The 19,965-nt window shown below is 46.6% G+C and overlaps 1 protein-coding gene across 2 annotated transcripts in view; it reads right to left on the bottom strand.

The window, feature by feature from the left end:
• Positions 1-3,078: 3,078 nt before the first annotated feature.
• Positions 3,079-19,965, bottom strand: part of LOC135899468 (putative phospholipase B-like 2) — a 93,217-nt gene continuing 76,330 nt past the window's right edge. For both annotated transcript variants that reach the window (XM_065428740.1, XM_065428741.2), the window contains 2 exons: positions 13,684-13,843; positions 3,079-3,302 (listed from right to left, as the gene is read on the bottom strand). In XM_065428740.1, the coding sequence (XP_065284812.1) occupies positions 3,129-3,302; positions 13,684-13,843 (334 nt within the window). In that variant the 3' untranslated portion in view covers positions 3,079-3,128. The remainder of the gene's footprint in view (positions 3,303-13,683; positions 13,844-19,965) is intronic.

The following is a 19,965-nucleotide window of genomic DNA, read 5'->3' as shown; positions in this document are numbered from 1 at the left end:
TGCGGCGCTTGAGCTTGTCAGTCTCGGCAGCACCTTTATTGGCGATCTCCTTTCCTTGTGATTCTTGGGTCAAATTGGCGGCTCCACCAGCTACCCAGGTTATTTTCGCAGATCGCAATCTTCGGTTGGTGATCCCCTGTCAGCTCATTCTTTCCTTGCCATCTTCCACCTCCGAGGAGAGTTCGTCGTCCATACGTAAATCAGCCATGCCGGCTTGGCGGGCTCGCTAAAACCAAGTGGCGTTAGGCCCAGCGTTGTGACCACGCGCTATCCACAGAAAAGAGGTGATAAAAGTCCAAGAAATGCTGGCCTACCTTGTCCGAAATATCCACCGATTCGCGTTAACCTCGCGAATCCGATGTGCTTCAATGCGAGGTCCTGCCTAATCGCCTGCACAATCATTCAAAAAGCGGGAACCTATGGGGGGCATGGTATGGTACGGTGTGGTATTCCTTATGCGATGGCGCACACCCACTGTGTGGGATTGGCCAATGTTTGGGTGAAATTAGGCAATCCTTATTAAATACTAAAATTGGTAAAGGTAGCTGGAGGAAATGAACAAAAATAAAATGTTTATAAATTCAAGGCAATTATCTTGTAGCAATTATAAATTCCTGCACGTTTGAGCAAATATTCCTGTGGCACTTTCCGTATGAGGAGGCTCCTAGAGAAAGGATATTTATAAGTGAAAAGCTTAAACCAAGCTGTGTATATCTTGATTCTAGTATATTCTTTCTCAAAGAAGTAAAACGGCGGCAGAATATGAAAAATGATCTATTGTTTCATCTTCTCCACAGAATGGGCACAGAGGGGAGGGCGCCAGACCAGCCCTGTGACGATAGAAGTCTAATTTTGGTATTCTGCAACTTATTCGGGTAAAGATGACTTCACATTTTTTTGGTGTGAAAGGAATTTTAGGCCAAGGGAATAGGAGGTGTCGATATTTTGAAAAATTAGCTACAGCTGGGTTCAAAAAGTCTTGAATAATTGTATATCTCCTGAATCTAGTAGTCGTTAGGTAAGCTATTGTAGGAAGTAATGGCAATACAGGGCCACTAAGTGCCGCTCTCGCTAGACTGTCAGCCATTTTGTTCATAAGTAATCCTTTATGTCCAGGCATAAAAAGCAACCTAACTAAATTTATGTGGGCAGGCACTAGGAAATAATTTGTACGCAAAAGGTTAGAGACACCATTTGCCGTGAGTGAGGAATATAAGGATAAAGAATCTGTTATTATTACTACCACCGATATTGACAAATTTAGTTTGCGTAAGGCTAGAACTACAGATAGAAATTCAGCCAAAAATATGGAAAGGAAGTCCGGAATCCTGATGGCAAGTGACCAGTCTAGATTGCGCGTCCGCTCTATTCTGCGTCTTCTTCCCCTTTGCATATGCCGGGTGCATTTTTAACGTTAACGTCATTGCTTTTTTAATGTCCGGGGCATGCTGCGCAAATCCATTTATTAGGCTACATTACTCGGGGAAGTGGACCTTAGCTCCACTGGAAGTCAAACTTGGCACTTGATTACTAAAATTTCGCTAATAAACCTTTAAACTTTTTACTTGAGCGCTTATATTGCGAAATACCAATTGAGGTCAACGATCTCCCCAAGCACATTTTCTTGCTAATAATTTTAAGACTAGCACCAATTTTAAACAAGCGCTGCTCAACTTACAGGAAAAATTCGCCGTTGTACTTACCATTTGAACAAAATGCCTTTTTTTTTGTGCACTGAAGGTGAGAAAATTTGGGAACGAATGTCTCCGAACCGCAGTCATCATCAGATTTCGTTCTAAGTGTATTTAGCTTTCTAAATCACTGGCTGCAATTCGCAAAGCGTAATATGGGCCGTAAACGAAAAAAAGATAAAAGTTATTTCGCAAACTTTTTATTTAGCAAACCGAGGTCAGTAAACTTGGTTAACATAAGCGAGTCGAGAACTCCAGACTGCGCTGGCGACGTTAGCAATACCACTTGGTGCAAAACCGGCTGGATCATAAGGAACTATTTGGAGCTACTGACCGTTCGAAGGGCCTTCCAGACGTGTCTTTACCTCTGTGCGCAGTCAGCTGTACAAACCTCCCCTTGAATTACCGCTAAACATGCAGGCGGTAGTGATCTTTGTCTAGCAACTTAGCCGTGCAACTTTCGAGGTGGACTATCAGGCATATTTACCCGCCCTGGAGGCACAGTGACTGCTGAGCCAGAGCTCAGATTCATCCTGCACGCACCGGCCACATTTTTGTTGAGGACCAAATACAAGAACACGAGTATACTTTGAATTTGGGTACACGTTAATGTACTCAAGTATGTTAAAGATAATCATGAAGGAGTCCAATGAGGGGTCTTCCATAGCCCCTCGATTGATTTCGCGCGTTAAACCCCATATGTGAATCAATAAATGTAACCGAAATAATTCTAGCAATATTGGTGTTCACTCAACCTTATTAGCGGGTCCACCGTGCCGATAATCCAAGATAATGCGAGTGCCCCGAGCAATATGTTGTCAGAATCACAGCTCTTCGCATTGCTCCCCTTTCATGCGATGCTGCATTGTCTTTCCTTGCGAGAATTCATTATGTCAATTCTGGTAATAGTTCTTGCCTTATTGCGCTGGCATCCATGGTTTATCGTATCCCGAGCTGAGCTTTAGCACAGTATGACAAAAACATTAGGTAAATTAGAAATATATAACGTATGTGCTCATCGACTTTACTATGAATTCCATATCACAATTCCCCGCGTAGCAACTTTCTGCCAAATTGAATCTTAATATGGCGATGTACACTTGTTCAGAGCTAAAATAATCTAGTGCGTGCTTCAGAAGCGTTGTACCGGGATAGTATAGTGGTTCTATTCTAATGCTATTTCCTATCTCGCTTCGCGACTGGTCCTAACGGCACGGCGTCTTCTTCGCAAGCGGAATCTGCCGGTCGTGAATGGCGGATGATCAAAGGGGAACGGAATCGAGCGAAAGAAATTCTCCCTAATCACTAACCCGCTTTCTATCCGTGTACCATGGTAGTGAACGTGATGCTCAGTCCATAGAAAAAAAAACAATAACAAAAGACTTGCTTGAGACAATCGCACTGTGATTTATTAATCTCCCAGTACGTGCCATCTCACTACCTGCAGGATCCCCAGTAGTTCAGCACGGGGCCAAACTCCCACCGGTCGGGGTGGCCGACGTGGCTGTCGTTGAAACCACTGGTGCTCCACTGGAACACCGGCTGCTGGCTCCATGTTGGACCACTGATAGCGAAGAACTGCTGCTGTTTGAATTGTTCGTAGTTGGTGAGCTGAAAACAATAAGAACAAATATACAGATGCGCCCTCACATTGTAAACTACCGAGTAACGTGCATTTTCCCGCGGGGCCCGATAACCGCTGCAGTACACCAACGTAGTATGCCTCGAACATGGAAGCTTCGTACTGCGTTCATACTCCTCAGCGTACCGGTCAACGTTACGTTCGAGCTTGTTGGCAACTGTTTTAACGATACGGGTTGACTTCCTGGCGCGACAATGCACCCGATGTACCGGCTGCAGCGCCGCAGTAACGGCGCCCTGACAGCCACGAGGCCTCTCACAACGCTATCATTCATTCAGATATCATTCGCACACACGCCTACGCCCTTCTAGGGTGTGCGCGTGTATAAAAGTGCACTATACGCCAGCGGCATTAGATGCGAAACGCATCGACGGTGCACCAGATACGCGTTCCGCCTAATGATGCGGCCGTTCGTAGCTCTTAACTTACAGCCCGCTCAGACCGCCGTCGGCACCAGTGTGCGCATAACTGCAAAGTAGCAGTGCTAGTGTTTGGCGCACAATGCGCGTGCCAGTGGCTGAACGCTGCTAACTCTGCGTCGGGCAGTGCGTGAACCACGAACCGCGGCAGCACGACCTCTCGTGTTCGTATGATCGCAATAGCTACAAGAAGCAACGAAAGTGACCCAAAAGACAGAACTTCCCTAACACAGCTTCCGCATAAGAATAAGCCAAACTTCCACTAAGCGTAAGCCTAACAGACACCGTCCGCATTGCCCATGCGGTGCGCTTATACTGCGCTGTCTCGGGGCCGCATCTCCAGTCCGCTTTCTTTGGTGTTTCGGTATGGGCACTGCATCTATAGCCGCAGAAGTAACAGGGAGTTCCAGATCCTGCACACCCGAAGTTAAGGGACGTCAACCAGCGGGCTTGCAAAAGAACGCAAAAGGAGTACGAGGGATCGCGAAGGAAATACAACGGAGTTGGGGTTGGCGCAAGCAAAGTCACTTGGGTAAACCATTTCTAAAACTTCCTTATTGACCAGCATCGCTCGCGCTTTTTTCAACTGGAGTCGCCACGTAATATGCGAACATAGGAACTGGCAAGAGATCAATAAACTTTTAAATTAAATTATGGGGTTTTACGTGCCAAAACAACTTTCTGATTATGAGGCACCAATAAACTTTTGTGTGCTACCTTGTGACATTACCGTTGTAGAAGTCGATATTCTCGATATGCATTGATGGAGAATAAGAAAAACAGAGGGGAGGGGGGTCTTGTTGTCGCAACGACATGAATGCAACAAACAGTGTGGTCAAGTGAAGAACAGTTTCTGTTATTAGCAATGTGGACATGCGAAAGGAGGAATGGAAGGGGACGACAAGACAGCCTGCTGCAGGCATGAACAGCACCCACAGTTTTGTCAGGGTTCTCAAATATAACTTTGCTTTTTTGCAGGCTAGTTGGTTCATACTGAATTCTGTAGTGTAATGTGTAGTGAAATTGTCTAGTGTTGCGGATCGCCTTTTCTCACCGACCTCTACTTTTTTCATGCCCCTTGCCGTGCGGAATCGCGGTGCGGTACAGAATCGCATAGTGTATTTAGTGTATCGTATAGTGCCCCAAAATAAATCTAAGTGGCTTGAGTAAGCGAACACTGTGGCTAAGATGCCCATACGTTAAGGACTGATCGATAAGATTTATTGCCCCAGTTTAACATAAGGATGGTGAAGTTCACCATATAGCGGACGTTTCCTGGGTAGTTTTGGCCGCCTTTGGATCTACGATAAGCAACCAGACCTCGGCGTATAAGAGCGCTCATTATTCCACCTTATTCAAAAAGCGATGTAGCCTGAGACCTTTTGCTGAGCTGCTTAACGGTATAAGCACAGATACATCGCAGTTTTAATTAATATATTGAAAACAGTTTATTTGTTCTCGTCAAATGCATTCGCTACCAAGAAAAGATGGAGACACTAGACTTTCAACCGCATACTTAGCAGTTCCATGGTACTTTTCTGACAAAAACACAGATTTTCAGTTTGCTTCTTTACGCAAGGTAATACTGAAAAAAATAAAGGTAACTCCATTCCTGCATTCTTCAGACTTTGTAACAAACATCATGCTAGAGGAACTTCGATAACGACACTACAGCGGCATCAGAATTTGCACAAAAGAAGCCGCACGCATTGGCGTACGCAGCACAGTAAGGTGGTTACGAGCAAAGGTCATGGGACCTATGCGATTAAAAAAAAGAAAAATCAAGAAAACAAAAGGTCGGGTGCGCGCACACATTCTGGCGCTTGTTTTTTATCGAGACGGCGCGAGCGCCACCACGTGATTCTGCTGTAACAACAGCTAGGGACGCGCAAACATCGCCTTCCCTAGTGGGAAGGCTGTGGAGGAAATATAATGTCGCTGTCTTTAGTTTTATTCGGGTGGCTTAATGGTAGCAGTATCTGCTTGAGAAGCGGAATTCAGCCAACATTTACAGTTTTGCACAATGATGCTGCGACAGTAGTACCATGTATCGTAAGATACACAATATGTTCTTTTATGTATCGGAAATACGGATACTTATACATGTCTTGCCAGAAGTACCAGCATACAATTACAAGATACCAAAAAATTATCTAAGCTGCATGGTATCTCAGATACATGTATCTTCGATACTGCCCGGCACTGCTCAGTACTTGCACAAAATATCGGGGCATGAGCTTCATTTTAAAAATAATCACTCAGGCAAGGGCCTTCAGGCCTTCTTCTGCATACATAGAATACCTTTACTATATTCCTTTCCACAGCCCTATTAAACTTTGTTGAGAGGTGCATTGAGGAACTTGGTTCTGTTCGTTTTAGTACTACATGAGGATTTTTAGAACCACTCACTTTTACAGCGAAGCGGTCTATGGCTGGAATCCCGGGATTTATTCGTGTCGTGACGTCGACAGAAAACTATTTTCATGAATGACTCATGCCCCCGATGCAATGGCTCCTACCCCCGTAAGGCAGAGGCTGTAGGCACTCGGCAAAGTGAAGTGAACAGTGCATACATTCTTTAAAATCACGCATACAACATACAGAACAGCATACGTTTCACAAAAGAACAAGCTCAAAACAAGCACACGAACCATGTAATTGATGATAAGGCACTCCTGTTCCTACATGCAATGCAAGCACGCAACGCTAAAGATTACTGCCGCGCAAGCTGCCGTGGCGACGGCAGCTTCTGAAGTTGGGGGTGACGTTCTTAGCTCTTCGTATATAAAATAAGCAGCATATCCACTGATTTCAATGTTGTTTCAGCACTGCTATGGGTGGCGGCGTGCTGCTAAAATTATCATTGCTCTCGTTAACACCATTACTATAAGACAGCATTGCTCCCATTACTTTAAAGCCAAAAATATTGCATACTCCCATCTGCAGTTGTAGTTGTGGTTTTCTAATGTTTCGCAGGAGATTCACGTGCGCAAGGCTGGAATGGTGAAACAATTTCTTGGATTCTACTTTTATTCGAATTGGCAATGGCCTGCATGTACCGCCAAAAGCACGTAGTACGCATAGGACCGCGCCTAGCACCTGTTCTTAGCAACAACTACAAGGGTTATTCAAAAATTAAGGGTCGTTTGCTTACATTTAAATATTCAAACGTCAGAATAAAGTTTTAGTTGCACACCGCCATGTTTTCATTCTGCACGAAGGTAATTAAGTTATTTTTTCGGACCAGTAGTCGTCTGCTTGTCGGGGAATGCAGACGACAATGTCAACAGAAATCGTTGCTCCCGCCTGTTGTGAAGTGCGTGCTGTAATTCAAATTTTGCATGCGAAAGAATCAACTTCTCAAAAACATGGGGACTTAGGCCTAGTTTATGAACCTAGCATGCCGCATGCCGCATGCCGCAGAGGCCTAGCATGCTCGCCGCAGAAATCAGAATTGTTTATATACAATCCGAAACACTTAAGGTGCAAGGCACCGTCGGAGATCAAAATTAAGGTGGCGGGTAAAGAGGTACCAATAGTAGAGCAAATTAGAATCTTGGGCCTGATTCTCCAGTCACACGGCTACAATGGCGAGACCCTCAAGAGGCTGCAGAATCACGCATTACAGACCCTGAGCCTAATTAGGCGGGTGGCCAGCAAAGGTCGAGGGCTAAAGGAAAAAAATTTATTTAAGCTAATACAGGCGTACATATTCAGCCGGGTGAGCTATGCAACGCCATATCTCGATTTGAAAGTGGTGGAAAGAGAAAAGATTGATTCTCTAATGAGAAAATGCGTAAAACGAGCGCTGGGACTGCCCATGTGTACATCAACAGAGAGACTGATGGCTCTAGGAGTGCACAACACATGGGCAGAACTGGCGGAAGCGGTGCGAACCTCTCAAATTGAGAGACTTAGCACCACGAAGACAGGAAGAGCCATATTGGCCAAAGTTGGAATAAACCCGGACAGAGGCCCCACCCAAAAGGTGGAAGTAGATAGGGAAATTAGAAAAAATCTGATTATCCCCCCTCTGCCAAAAAACATGCACCCGGAACATAACAAAGACAGGAGGCATAAACGAGCCGAAGCATAAAAATTAGATTCGGTAATATCTCGGAGCATGAGGTGGCCTATGTAGACGCGGCGGGAGGTAGAGGCAGTTTTACGGTGGCAACGGCCGTCAGCGGCCGGGGTATTCCCGTGACTGCTGTCACTCTGCGCGGGCGCAACATAGAAGTTGCCGAGGAAATTGCGATCGCATTAGCTTGCGCTGGAACGGACGCGAAATTTGTGATCAGTGACAGCAAAACTGCCATACAAAATTTTAGCAAGGGAAGGATCTCACCCTTAGCGGCCAGAATCCTAGGCCAGAGAAAGCTAGATAGAAAAATTCAAATAATTTGGACTCCGGCGCATGATGCCGTCCCCGGCAACGAGGCGGCCCACGAGCTGGCTCGAGATCTCTACCGCCGAGCCGCTACGGGGCCCCTCGATGACCGAGGGAGCGGAGAGCGCATGCTAAAATATGGGGAGATCACGCAGCATTATAGATTGGCTCGTAGACTGGTATCCCCGCCAGACCCAAAATTAAACAACAGACAAGCAGTCGCGTGGAGACGACTACAAACTTATACATATCCGCACCCGGTTATGGCGAACCACATGTTCTCCGAGGCCAGGAGCGATAAGTGTAATCTTTGTGGGGCGAGAGGGACCCTCGACCACATAATATGGGAATGTCCGTACTCTCCCGGGGGAACGCACAAAATAGATAGTAGAGACACCTGGGAGACCATGCTGCGCAGCTCGGACCCTGAGCTCCAGCTCCGGCTCGTCCAACTGGCCGAAGAGGCTGCTGGGACCCAAGACCTCCCAGCCTGCATCTGAGGCGGCGGCACTCGCCCCCTGACCTGTGCGTCAGGGGGTGGGCAGATCACCTTTTTCCGTTGGACATTAAAGTTTATTCTATCTATCTTATGAACCTACAGTGACGGGTGAAGGAGTGGTCAGGCAGTGGTGTGGAGACTTCAAAAATCGCCGCACAAATGTGCACGATGAAGAGCGGAATGGCCGGCCCAGCACCTAGGGCAATGAAACTGTTGAACAAGTGGACCAGGAATTGCGATTAGATCGACAACTGACAGTACGTGGTCTGACGGATAAATTTCCTCGTCTTGGACGCGCTACAATTTACACAATTGTAACTAAAAAACTCAGACATCACAAAGTGTGTGCAAGGTAGGTACCAAAAATGCTTACGGCCAACTCAAGCAGCAAAGAATGTCAAGTGGACAAGCGTTTTTGGACCGCTACCGACAAGCTGTAGATAAGTTATTTTTGCACCTTGTTACAGGTGACGAGACTTGAATATCCTACGCCACTGCAGGAATAAAACAACAATCAATACAGTGGCGCCACTCCTCTTCACCAAAACCGGAAAAAAAATTAAGCAATCTCCTTACTCGAGTTGGAACATAATGCTACCGTTTCGTGGGACGAAAAGGGCGTCCTTTTGATCGTTGATTTCGTGGAACTTGGGACGCATACTGCGAAACGCTAACCAAACTGAGACATGTGAACGAAAATCGACGGCACGGGAAACTGTCATGTGGAATTGTCCTCCTCCATGACAAGGCGCGTCCTCACACCGCTGCCCAAGCCAAAGAGAAGATTCAAGATTTTACTTGGGAACATTTTTATCACCCACCCTACTGTCATGGCCTTGCACCAAGTGACTATTTCCTCTTCGTGCACTTGAAACAGTGGCTTGGGGGACAACGCTTTGAAGAGAACGCGAAACGCAAGGCCGCCGTTGTCAACTGGTTCAATTCCCAGGCGGCAAACTTCTAGGCATAGGGGCTGAAGAAAATGGTGCAGCGGTACGCAAAGTGCTTGGAAGTTAAAGGTGATTACATAGAAAAGTGAAGTAGGCTTGTACTAAACTAAACCCGCCGATACAAACTTTTTCCTAACGAATACACTAATTTTTAGGACTGAACTGTCCTTACTTTTTGAATAACGCTCGTATTTAGAAGATTTGCACAGAGGCTTGTCTGAGCGCATTCGAAGGACAGCTGCGCTTAGAATTGGAAATGGCAACATGAAAAATACTAAACGGCGACATAAACCACGGGACATGGATTTTTTTTTAGTGTATTTACGTTTCCATTGATCGTCCGTTCTTGACAGAGCCTCCAAACCCACCCTTAAAGCAATGCCTCTTCCTTAGAGACGGCCGATAAACCTTCTTTCATAATTTTTTACTGATTTAAAATAAACGCAATTATCGGTTTGAGAACCCCGATAATATTTTCCCTTCCGAAATTTGAAGCGCTGTGCGTCATGAGGAAGCCAAAAACGAAGGCAGAACAGTGTCCTTCCTTTCTGGCGGCTTTTTCGGTGCCTCCATGGGCATCGTCACGCGGGCTAGGTAATACCCATGATGTATAGTAAACTAAATTGTAGTCTTTTTATGCACCAAAACCACGATCAATTTATGAGGCGCGCCGTAGTGGTACGCGCGCCACCGCCAGGTCTGGTAAGACATGTTCATTGTTCCACGTACGAGGGATGAGGTCGCTAATGTGACACTTGACAAAAGTTGGCTGTGTGTTTTTGAAAAAAAAATTACCGACGATTACGTTACTTCCTGATGCGAAATTTGAGCGCAGCAAATAAGCTGTTTCACCTTTTCGATAGATTGAGGCAAAGAAATCGAGCAACACATGTATGCGCTATCACAGAATTTTTTTTTTATTTTTCACACGTATTCCTTTAACAAAGACTCCACTAACAGTTCTTGACAGTCATGAAGGAAGCTTTGTGGTCGGAGAAATGTGCACATATACAGATCCGCCGCCACCGATCTGGCTCTCTGATTGCCACCGCACAGGGGTTGCATTGGAGGAGGAGCGAAGAAAGGAATTAAGTTCGAGCCGGCGCTTTGACAACCGGAGACTCGCAGGAAGAGGGGGGAGGGGGGCGGCGTGTACACCCAGCGGCAAACGATGGGGGCAGAAGCGCGCGCAGCAAGCGGACAACACGATAAAGGGAGGAGGGAAGAGATAGCAGCGACTGACTGATGCCGCTGACGCCGATAGTGAGTCAACCCCAGCTGCGGAGTTGGTTTCAGGGACAACGCCGCCGATGCCGACACAAACAATATGATACCCTCGCTTCCGCAGCGCTAAGAACCAGGTCTAGCCGTGGGAAGGTGGTCACGTATTCGTCGACGTGCCGGGGCCTACGTGAAATAACCGGCGCGTCGGCAACTGAAGAGCACCCTGTCCGCCACACAAGAACAGGGGGGGGGGGGACCCTTTCCTCCTCTTTCTGCATGGCGGCGACGGTGTTCTATGCAGTCACGTTATCTTGACTCTCTAGCGGCGTCAGCGGCATCCAGCGGTATCAGTCGGTCGCTGCTAGCGCTGGGGGGATGAAAGGGGGGCGGAGCTGGTTACGAGGCCGACGACAACGCCGACGACGACGCGAAACCCAGGAACGGATGCCAAAGAGCTGCGCTCTAAAACGGGGGTCTTGTCCATCGTGCTGAACTGCTACTTCCGGACAGGTTCCATTCAGTTTACATGGCACCAATTGTAATCAAAGACGAATAATGGAGGAGCCCTTCTTGCTGTTCTCTAAAAGATCCCATAGCTTTCACTGCCATAGTGCCCTTGGGGAGCGCATGGAATACCAGAAAGAAAACGCGGTGGCCACGTAGTCGTTCAATAAACACATGTAACTTCACTGCTACGGCAAAAAAAAAATTAAACCCTAGTGGCTGGATGCCCATTGTTGACTGACACATCGCTGCCATGAGACAGAAGTCATTTGAATTCGGCCAACACTGACGAAGACGATGTAGAGGTTGATCAGTCTTGCAGCTTTTGCGCGAGCCTGGAACCTATCGATCACTTGTCTTTATTGTGTCGACAATTGGTGGTACAAACAAAAACGTTGCTTCAAGATCCACCTCGCAAATTTAGAAAAAAAAATTTAAGCGCTCTGGTCTTCGCTCTCCCCAGTGGCAGGATAACAAGGTGTTAGCCACAAGGATATGTTAAACTCTCTGAGTGATTACACTCAAGCTACCAAACAGTAACTATGGTGATGCACGTCTTCTTACAATTCGTATTAAAATTCTGAATTTCTTTCAACCGAAATTGTCCAGCGAACCTTATTTTATTTGCTTAAATAGAATCGTCTCATAACCTGGTTCGTACTCTGTACCAAATAGGCATTTCTTCTCAGATGTTTCAACTTTGCCAGTTATCGGTTGTTCGTTCCTACAAATATCAGTACGTTCAAAGCCTGTTTCATCTTTCGTAGATACGTGCCAAATGTGTAAGAATAATTATTATTATCATCATCCTCACCATCATCACAGTCACCATCCGCACTGTCTTGGCTGCCGTTATGCATTTGCAACTTATTTTGTACATATGCGTTTGTCGCACCTAAATAAAACAAGTTATCGAGCTACAGTAGAGGAGCCCATCATAGAAGATGAGCTGAACATGAGCTGAAACTGAACTGAACGTAAAGGGACTGACAACCAATTTTCACGGTACCCAGTTTTTTTCGTGTGATCGAAAGCTTACCGGCCAGATCGTCTAGTCATGAAGTAGTAACGCGGAAAACGCTGTAGAACATCTTTAATAAGAATTTTTCGATCTGCAGTTATGATGAAGTTGTTCACTGGAAGCATGCTGGAAACTGTGATAGGTGAGCGCAATAGCGATTATAGGCCGGCATTAGTGGGAGGCAGGCGACAAGTGCGGCCGTAGGTGTGAGCACCATTGGTGCAAGGGAGTTTTTTTTTTTGTGTGTGTGTAAAGGTGATGTTGCTGCGGTTCATGTTTTCCAAAGTTTTAAGGTATTTCTGCTATAATAGCTATGTGTTTTTGCAGTTTCCTGTCCAACTGCTTTGGAATGGGACTAGTCAAAACGAAACAAAGCACACCGAAAACGAAACGACGCTTTTACACGTGATACATGGTTCGTGTTGCTGTAGCCAAGCGTGCGCCCATGATTTCCGATGTCGTCTCTCAAAGACCTGAGTGAGCTGGACCAAAGTATTTGAGCTCGCACGTATGCTGAGAATTTAGATCCTTACAAAGTGACACCCGAACGTCGTGCTTCGATGGACAAAAGCGGCAGCGCAGGCGATGCATCCCACTTGCGCGATAGACCACCGTCGCCGCCACAAGCAGCGCACCTGGGGAATGCCTATTGGTAAATGCTGATTCACAGCAGGCCGACCCAACACCGATTTCGGTCTGCCGACTGTCGGCGACAGCGCTTTTTTTCCTTCATGGCGGCGCCTCTGCCATACTGTACTGGCACCGACAATCTGCCGACGGTTGGTGGAGAGAGCTCGGCGTCGGTACAGTGTGACAGAGGCGGCGACACCAAGGTAAAGAACGCAGCCATTTAGGGCACAACTCGTCGATGGCATCTCGTATCACGGCGAGATCATAAATCTCTGGGTACTTGCAAACTCGTGCCATGCTCGCCTGCGTACAACAGGATGCGCGCCGCCATACATGTGGGACGACGCGAGCGCCGCTCGTTAGCGTGGATGTTCTTTTCTTCGTAATACGCATAAAGTAAAGCGCAAGTGTCTAATAATGGAGGACCTGCAATTTTAAGCAATAATTAATACTGGAATTAATGACAGTTTACTTGCGTACAGTGATCTGCTGACTTCATTTTGAAGTATCAAGGTTTCACCGTCAGGCCTCGCCACTTACTGGTATTTCTGACTTTCTTTGCGAATTTAAGATTATATATCCTACCTAAATACCGAACAGCATGCTGCATTCTATCATTATAAATCAGGGTAATTTCATTTCCATCAACGTCTCACAACACATTCTGGCCTCTTGTCAGTCCCTTTAAATGTACTCGGCAGGTCATCGCATACCTTCATGTCGATGCCACCGACTGGCCGTGGGCACATTTTTGGAACGTCGTACTTCCCGTGCGGGTCCAGCAGGTCGTAACGGGACGATATGGCGTACACTGGGTTGTACGGTGGAGTGCAGTTGCACTGGGAGAGCGGGTCATGGGTGTAGTCATTGTACCTTCAGGAACAAAAACAAACAAGAACATCTTGCAAGGAGCACACGCACATCACTAAGGAAAAAACTCAGACTGCACAACGCTGACAGAATGACCTCGACAGGTCTTGCCTTTCACTCCAGAGAAAGTTGCTCACTTCAATAAGATGCTGGAAATATTTGCCTGGGCGATGGCATAACGTACTGCTCCAGGTGGTCAGCGAGATATGTGATACACTTCATGGCCACACACACGTACAAGCACTGCATGCTAAGAGGGTATCAGTGTTTGATTGCGTGACGACAGCCTTCACCATGACCGAGTTCATGCTAGAAGAAATATTGCTAATTGTCGCCTTTACTTTCGTGACCTACTCGTAATGGAGTCCAATTCTTTAAACAATAACGGTGCTTTGGAGGAAGCCGCAGTAATTGCTCCCGGATTAACTTTTCACCAGGGATTCTGAAACCACCATCTTAGTCTGAGAAGACGCATGGTTGATACAGCCGGGAATTGATTCCGCGACTACGTGATAAACAGCTAGCTCGTAAAATCTAAGCCCCCACAGTGGTTATGCTTAACTCCGTCGTGCCGCAGAGCGCAGTGCAGTTTGAATACCGTGACAACGACACCCGCAGCTGGGAGTTCTGCGTGAAGAAAGAGCTCAACCTTTGCCTCAGTACAACGGTTGCTCGCGCTTGTTTTTAAAGCGAAGCTTTTTCTCTTCTTCGTGGTTGGGCGTTCTTCACCATTTTTTCGCGGGATACATTGTGAATATACATGGACAATTTATTCCGCTGAGCACGTGTCCAAATATACCTGTTGCTGGCTGCTGCCAGTTCTATTCCCTAAGTACGCACAACCTGGTATGCGCCGCTAAATATGTGCCCATTCTTGGCCGATCCCCTAGAAAGGTCGTTCCAACGTATCTAGATATGAATAAAGAAATGACTTCATGAATGACTCAATGAATCAATAAATTATTTTGTGTAGGTAGAGATGCGAAGCAGACGCTAAAGACCGTACGCTCTGACGGTGCACAATTGAAGGTGCGTCAGGCCATACATCGTACTTCTTTAATTGTGCATACACCTGTCATCGACATCCTTCCTTTGTGAGGCAGACAGCCAACGGCTACGCTATCCGCAACTGCTTCTATGTCGCTAGCTCAAGCGACCTTCACCTCACTAAGGTTACAACATTGCATTGAATGTGCACGAAATTCGTTTTCTTCTTCTTTTTTTTTTGCGACACGGCCCCTCTGCGCATGCCTTGCATGACGAGATACATGTTCATTGCCGCAAGCACCACCACCACAGCATAGGAGAAAAGGCACTTTCAACGCATCGTTTGCCGATCAAGCACGGACACAAAAGTTCGCATTAGCCCTCTCTACATTTCCAACTCTTTGTGCTCGCGGCGATATGAGAGGATACAGGGAAGCCGCGGCGCTTCAGGAGCCGAACATATCAGCTATGCAGCTATGCTGTGGTTCAGTGCTGTGTTATTTCCCTTTAATTATTTTTTTTATTTTTGTATACTCGTTCAAAGCGTGATGCGCGCTGCTTGGATAAACCCTTCGTGTTGCTGCTATAGCCACGATTTTAGCAATGGTGTTTTTGAACATGAAGTATCGGAAAGCGGCCCAAGCACCCCTTGACAGAATTTGTAATGATGTCTTTCTCTGCAGCGTGCGCTTTACGAATAGGTTGAACGGATACGGAGACAATTTTATGTTGATTTTGAAACAACATTTGATGTTGTTTTCCGTCGGCCCTTCTTCGGGCTGTTGCCGAGTCCCTGTTGAAGTCTTTCCGACAAAGTTCGAAGCCTCGTGGGGCGGATCCACAGGAGAGGAAGAAGTATGAAGTTATGCCCTATGTCCACAGGGTCTCGCAAGGCCTGAAGAGGGTTGCGGGTAAATTCGACATACAGGTTCTCTTTTCGGCACCTTGTAAGCTGTGCAATCTGTGCAATTTAGTTAGACCTGATAGGAAAAAGAAAATCGAGTGCAGCACTAATCACAGGAACAAGTTTGTGCCCAGTAGAGCGAATGTCATCTATGAGATTCCGCTGAGTTGTGGCAACGTGTACGTTGGACAAACAGGCCGCTGCATTATTATTAGATTATTAGAACATGCCGATTCCCCAGATGATTCTAGAGGACAGCATCTTCCTAAGCATTGCAAGACCTGCAGGCATGAAGGCAAAGTTTGTAGCCCACTTTTCGGCAGGACTAAGATTGTCGGACGCGCAAGGGATAAGAAAGAGCGTGAAGTAATCGAAGCTTTAGAAATCGCGAGATTAGGGCCAGATAAATGTGTTAGTGAGGATTCCACACATTTGTACCGCAAGGAGTTGGCGTTTCTAGGCTTGACTACATGATAGCGGCATTGGTCTTTGTGGTTGGTGCGCATGCGCTCTGTTGTTGGTAGGAAAGAGGCGTTGGAGCATTAAACCAGTTGTTAGTCTGCGCCTGTGTCGTGTGGTTCTTTCTCTGTCTTGTCCTCTTTTGCGCAGTTTTTCTTTGTTCCCAGATGGACTGGTTGGTTTTCCCAATTTCCATGCTTGATCTCACCACATTTCTTGCTCTTTGTGCGCCCTGGCTTGCGCGTTTGAGAATTCATCTAGTAACAGCAGCGAGCTGGCATAACGGTCGAAGCGGGAGCTTCAGCACAAACAGCGGTTCTGCATTGCCCCTCAGAACGCAGCTGGCGTGGCTCAGTCCCGAAGTGCAATCGTCTCTGCCAAAGTAGCCGTGTACCTGTCGCAGATACAGGACATACCATACAGTACATAGTTACCGCCTACCCCTTCCTCGCTCATAACGCAACTCGTGACCCGTAATGACGTTCTGGACGGGTGCGCCGACTGAAGAATGATTTCTTCGAAGAATCGCCTATTATTAGCATCTATTTGCATCCTGGGTCCTATAGCGTTAAAACTATTCTAATCTTTTTATTCCAATCACCTGACGTCAAATTTCCGTAACGGCCGACGCAACCATCGGGCGGTGACCCTCAGCTTTGTCTGAACAGCCCAATTAAGCGCTCTCCTCGGTCATAAGACGTCACTTTTGTTTAATTTAAATACGAGTAAGACTACCTACATTGGGCGGTTTTTCTTGTCTAATTGGCTGAAAAGGCGCGATGGGCACGCTAAGTGCCGATAGGGCGAGGCAACGCAGCGAATATAGACAACCGGATAAGGAGGGTGGGGTGGTGCCGGCGTCTGCAAGTGGTCGGCTTCCCGTTGGCTCGCGGTGGCTGGTCGAAAATCACAGCGGCGTGCAACGGAAGGTTAAGAATGCGGCTAAAACGGATCCTCAGCAATGAAACGTTGGCGTAGCGATGTCGCATACGCGCCGAAAGAGCTCGATAACGTTATACTGCCACGCAAAAAAAAAACATATTATACGCAAATAAATTCATGCCCTCCTGCAGGTGCCAATAGTTTGTGGCTGAGCGATCGGCGGGCAGTCATCTTTTATTCCTTTCGGAAGTAGGCAGGCTCTGGTTATTCATGAGAAAATTCAGTTTCGTTCGGCACATTATTGCATTTTTAACGCGTACACGCCACTTTGGCGTGGTGAGTTTTCGCGGTTTTGTGGCGTCGCGTGACAGGCGAAGCGGGCGCAGCCCGAAACCTTTTGACTAATAGCTAAAGGCTAATGGCGAAAAGGCTCCTAGTCAGAAATAATTATTTTCTTGTTCGGTCTATTAATACATAATCAGAGTGTACACATAATATCATACGGGGAGCTATTGCGGTTTTCGTTGCGTCGCGTGACAGGCATGCGAAGGCGAATTGCGGGTGGCCCGACAATTTTTTACCAATCCTGGAGAGCTGACTGCACAATTGGAAAAGTTTGAAATATCTTTACGTTATGGCGCCCCTATATGCTTGAACTGTGTCGCGCCGAACCGGTAACCTTTATTATTTTTGGGGCTCAGGTTCAGTTCGGGTGTAGGCATGTTCTAAGAATATCGGTTGGGGTTCGGGTTCACTTCCGGCTACGATTGCGGTTGAAGTACACCTTTCGGTTCGGATTATGGTTCGGCTCGACACCCTGTCATAAAACTCCAACGGTTGTTGCGGTACTATTTCTGACACAATATCCCAGGACTGCTTCTCGACATACTTCACCTCACCATAGTAACCCACAGTGAAGTGGCCACCCTTCGAGGTGCATTATAAAATATTGCATGCCCTTAAAAGTGCAGCTTTGTACCATTGTGTACCATGGCTACGGCGCCTATTTTTGTGGCTATAGGAGATATTATTCTTGTCGACTACTCAAACCAAATCTGCAATAAGGAAACCTCATTTTTAAAATGTGTCCTAATTCTGGCTACCTGGTGAGCATCAAAATAGTTCACTCTGCAGTTCGGCAGCGATAGCTGCTAGGGATTATTTCATAATGTATTTCGGTCCTTCCGCAACAACCATCCCGTTTACTCCTCGCGAAAATCGTCAAGAATACTTTATTCCTCGCAATAAACAAATAATCTTGCCCTTTAAGCGGGAAGGTGTTAATGGGCAAACATAGCACCCTTTTATAAACCGAAATGGACGCTAACATGTTTTCTTGGGTGTTTTCAGGGACTGAGTTGTTGAGCTGCGCAGATTGTTCCGTAACAAGCACCTAGTTCAAATATGCACGGCAACGCTAGACTAACTGATGGGCGTAGGGATGTGACATAAACGTTGGTGAGTTACAGTGGAAATGCGTATACTTATTCGCGACAATACTATCTAAGTTTACGCGTGAAAGTGCAAGAACCCAGAGAAAACAATTATGTTTTTTTCTGTTTATCATCTCACTTGAATCAGTGGCAAAACTGTCTGCCACTTCACCCGTTTGACTAGACCAGCTATCAAACCGCTCAACTCATGACTGAAACAACAATGAGCAAAAATATTTATCGCAAATGCTCCAGTAAAGAGCGGTGGCCCGTGGTTGGGTGGCGCAAAACGTTATGCAATATGGCATCAAGTATGTAGGCTGAATGAAGTAGCCAAAAATACACCACGACTAGTTCGAAAAGAACTTGGCAATAACCACGTGTTCACAAAGAAGGCAGCAGCCCTAAAAAAATGTCAGTGAACACTCGTAAATCATTGAGCTGCCACGAGTGACCGGCTGGGTCATTCGTGGCCAGCGTTGACTCTTGTTTGCCGTGTATGCTAAGGCGACGTCCGGGGCGTGGGGCCATGTTGCTGGCGTCCGCGTGTGCCCCACGTCTCAAGTCTGAGCTCCAGTAGCGGGTGAGCCCAACGTGCCTGGCCCACAGCAGCAAACCCCTGACCACTGCTGGAGGACGATTCCATATAGCCACATTCCACAGATGGAATACTGTTTTTCCTTTTTTTTTCTCTTTCTCTCTCGTTCTTTTTTCTTTACTTATTAATTTTCTGTCATGTTCTTCGTTCTATGCTAACTTGTTTTCCCTCGCCTGCGAGTTCTGTTGCCAGAATCGTGGGCGAGGAGTTGCTGATGCTGAATCAAGCCTGCCGTCGACATCTTCTTTACGGCCAATTCCTACCTGACAATTGCACTATATCATTCACACTAGCTTCCTGCTTCCTTCTCAACAAACGTCCTCCACGAGGGCCTTGTGCCCTCGCTCATTGACCCTTAGGACATGAGGATTTACCATGCCCACGTTTTCTTTTCCCAATAGCTTTTATCACAAATTGTGCACTTTGGGATTTTTGCAACCACTAATTTTTTTCGTTTTCATCGGCTTTAAACCCGTTATTGCTTATCAATAGGTACGGGTTTCCCCGTTTTTATTTAATTTCCTTTCACTACTTTGGGGACCAGAGGAAATCCTGGGCAAACATACCAGCGAGAACGTTCTGGCGCGATGGCAGGGACCAAAAGCGCAGGAAGGTGCTGCCCCCCTTCGACATCGCCATGCCCCGGGGCACGTGCTTAGTAGAAGTCAACGAAGAGCGTTGGAGTCACCCGAGGCCCTCGACGGAGTTAAACGCAAAGCGGTCGTGTGCATTCAATTCATGCGCATAGATATGTTCCCATAACTGTCCGAGAATACGGATTTACAACTTGCGTCTAACGTCACGAAATAAAAAGTATTTGGTCAAATTTATTTATTCACTTTATGAGTGATTATCGCATACG

Source organism: Dermacentor albipictus, chromosome 6 (assembly GCF_038994185.2).
Source record: "Dermacentor albipictus isolate Rhodes 1998 colony chromosome 6, USDA_Dalb.pri_finalv2, whole genome shotgun sequence".
NCBI classification, from domain to species: Eukaryota; Metazoa; Arthropoda; class Arachnida; order Ixodida; family Ixodidae; genus Dermacentor; species Dermacentor albipictus.
Note: the sequence above shows the minus strand (reverse complement) of the source record. Positions and strands in the feature narration are given on the sequence as shown.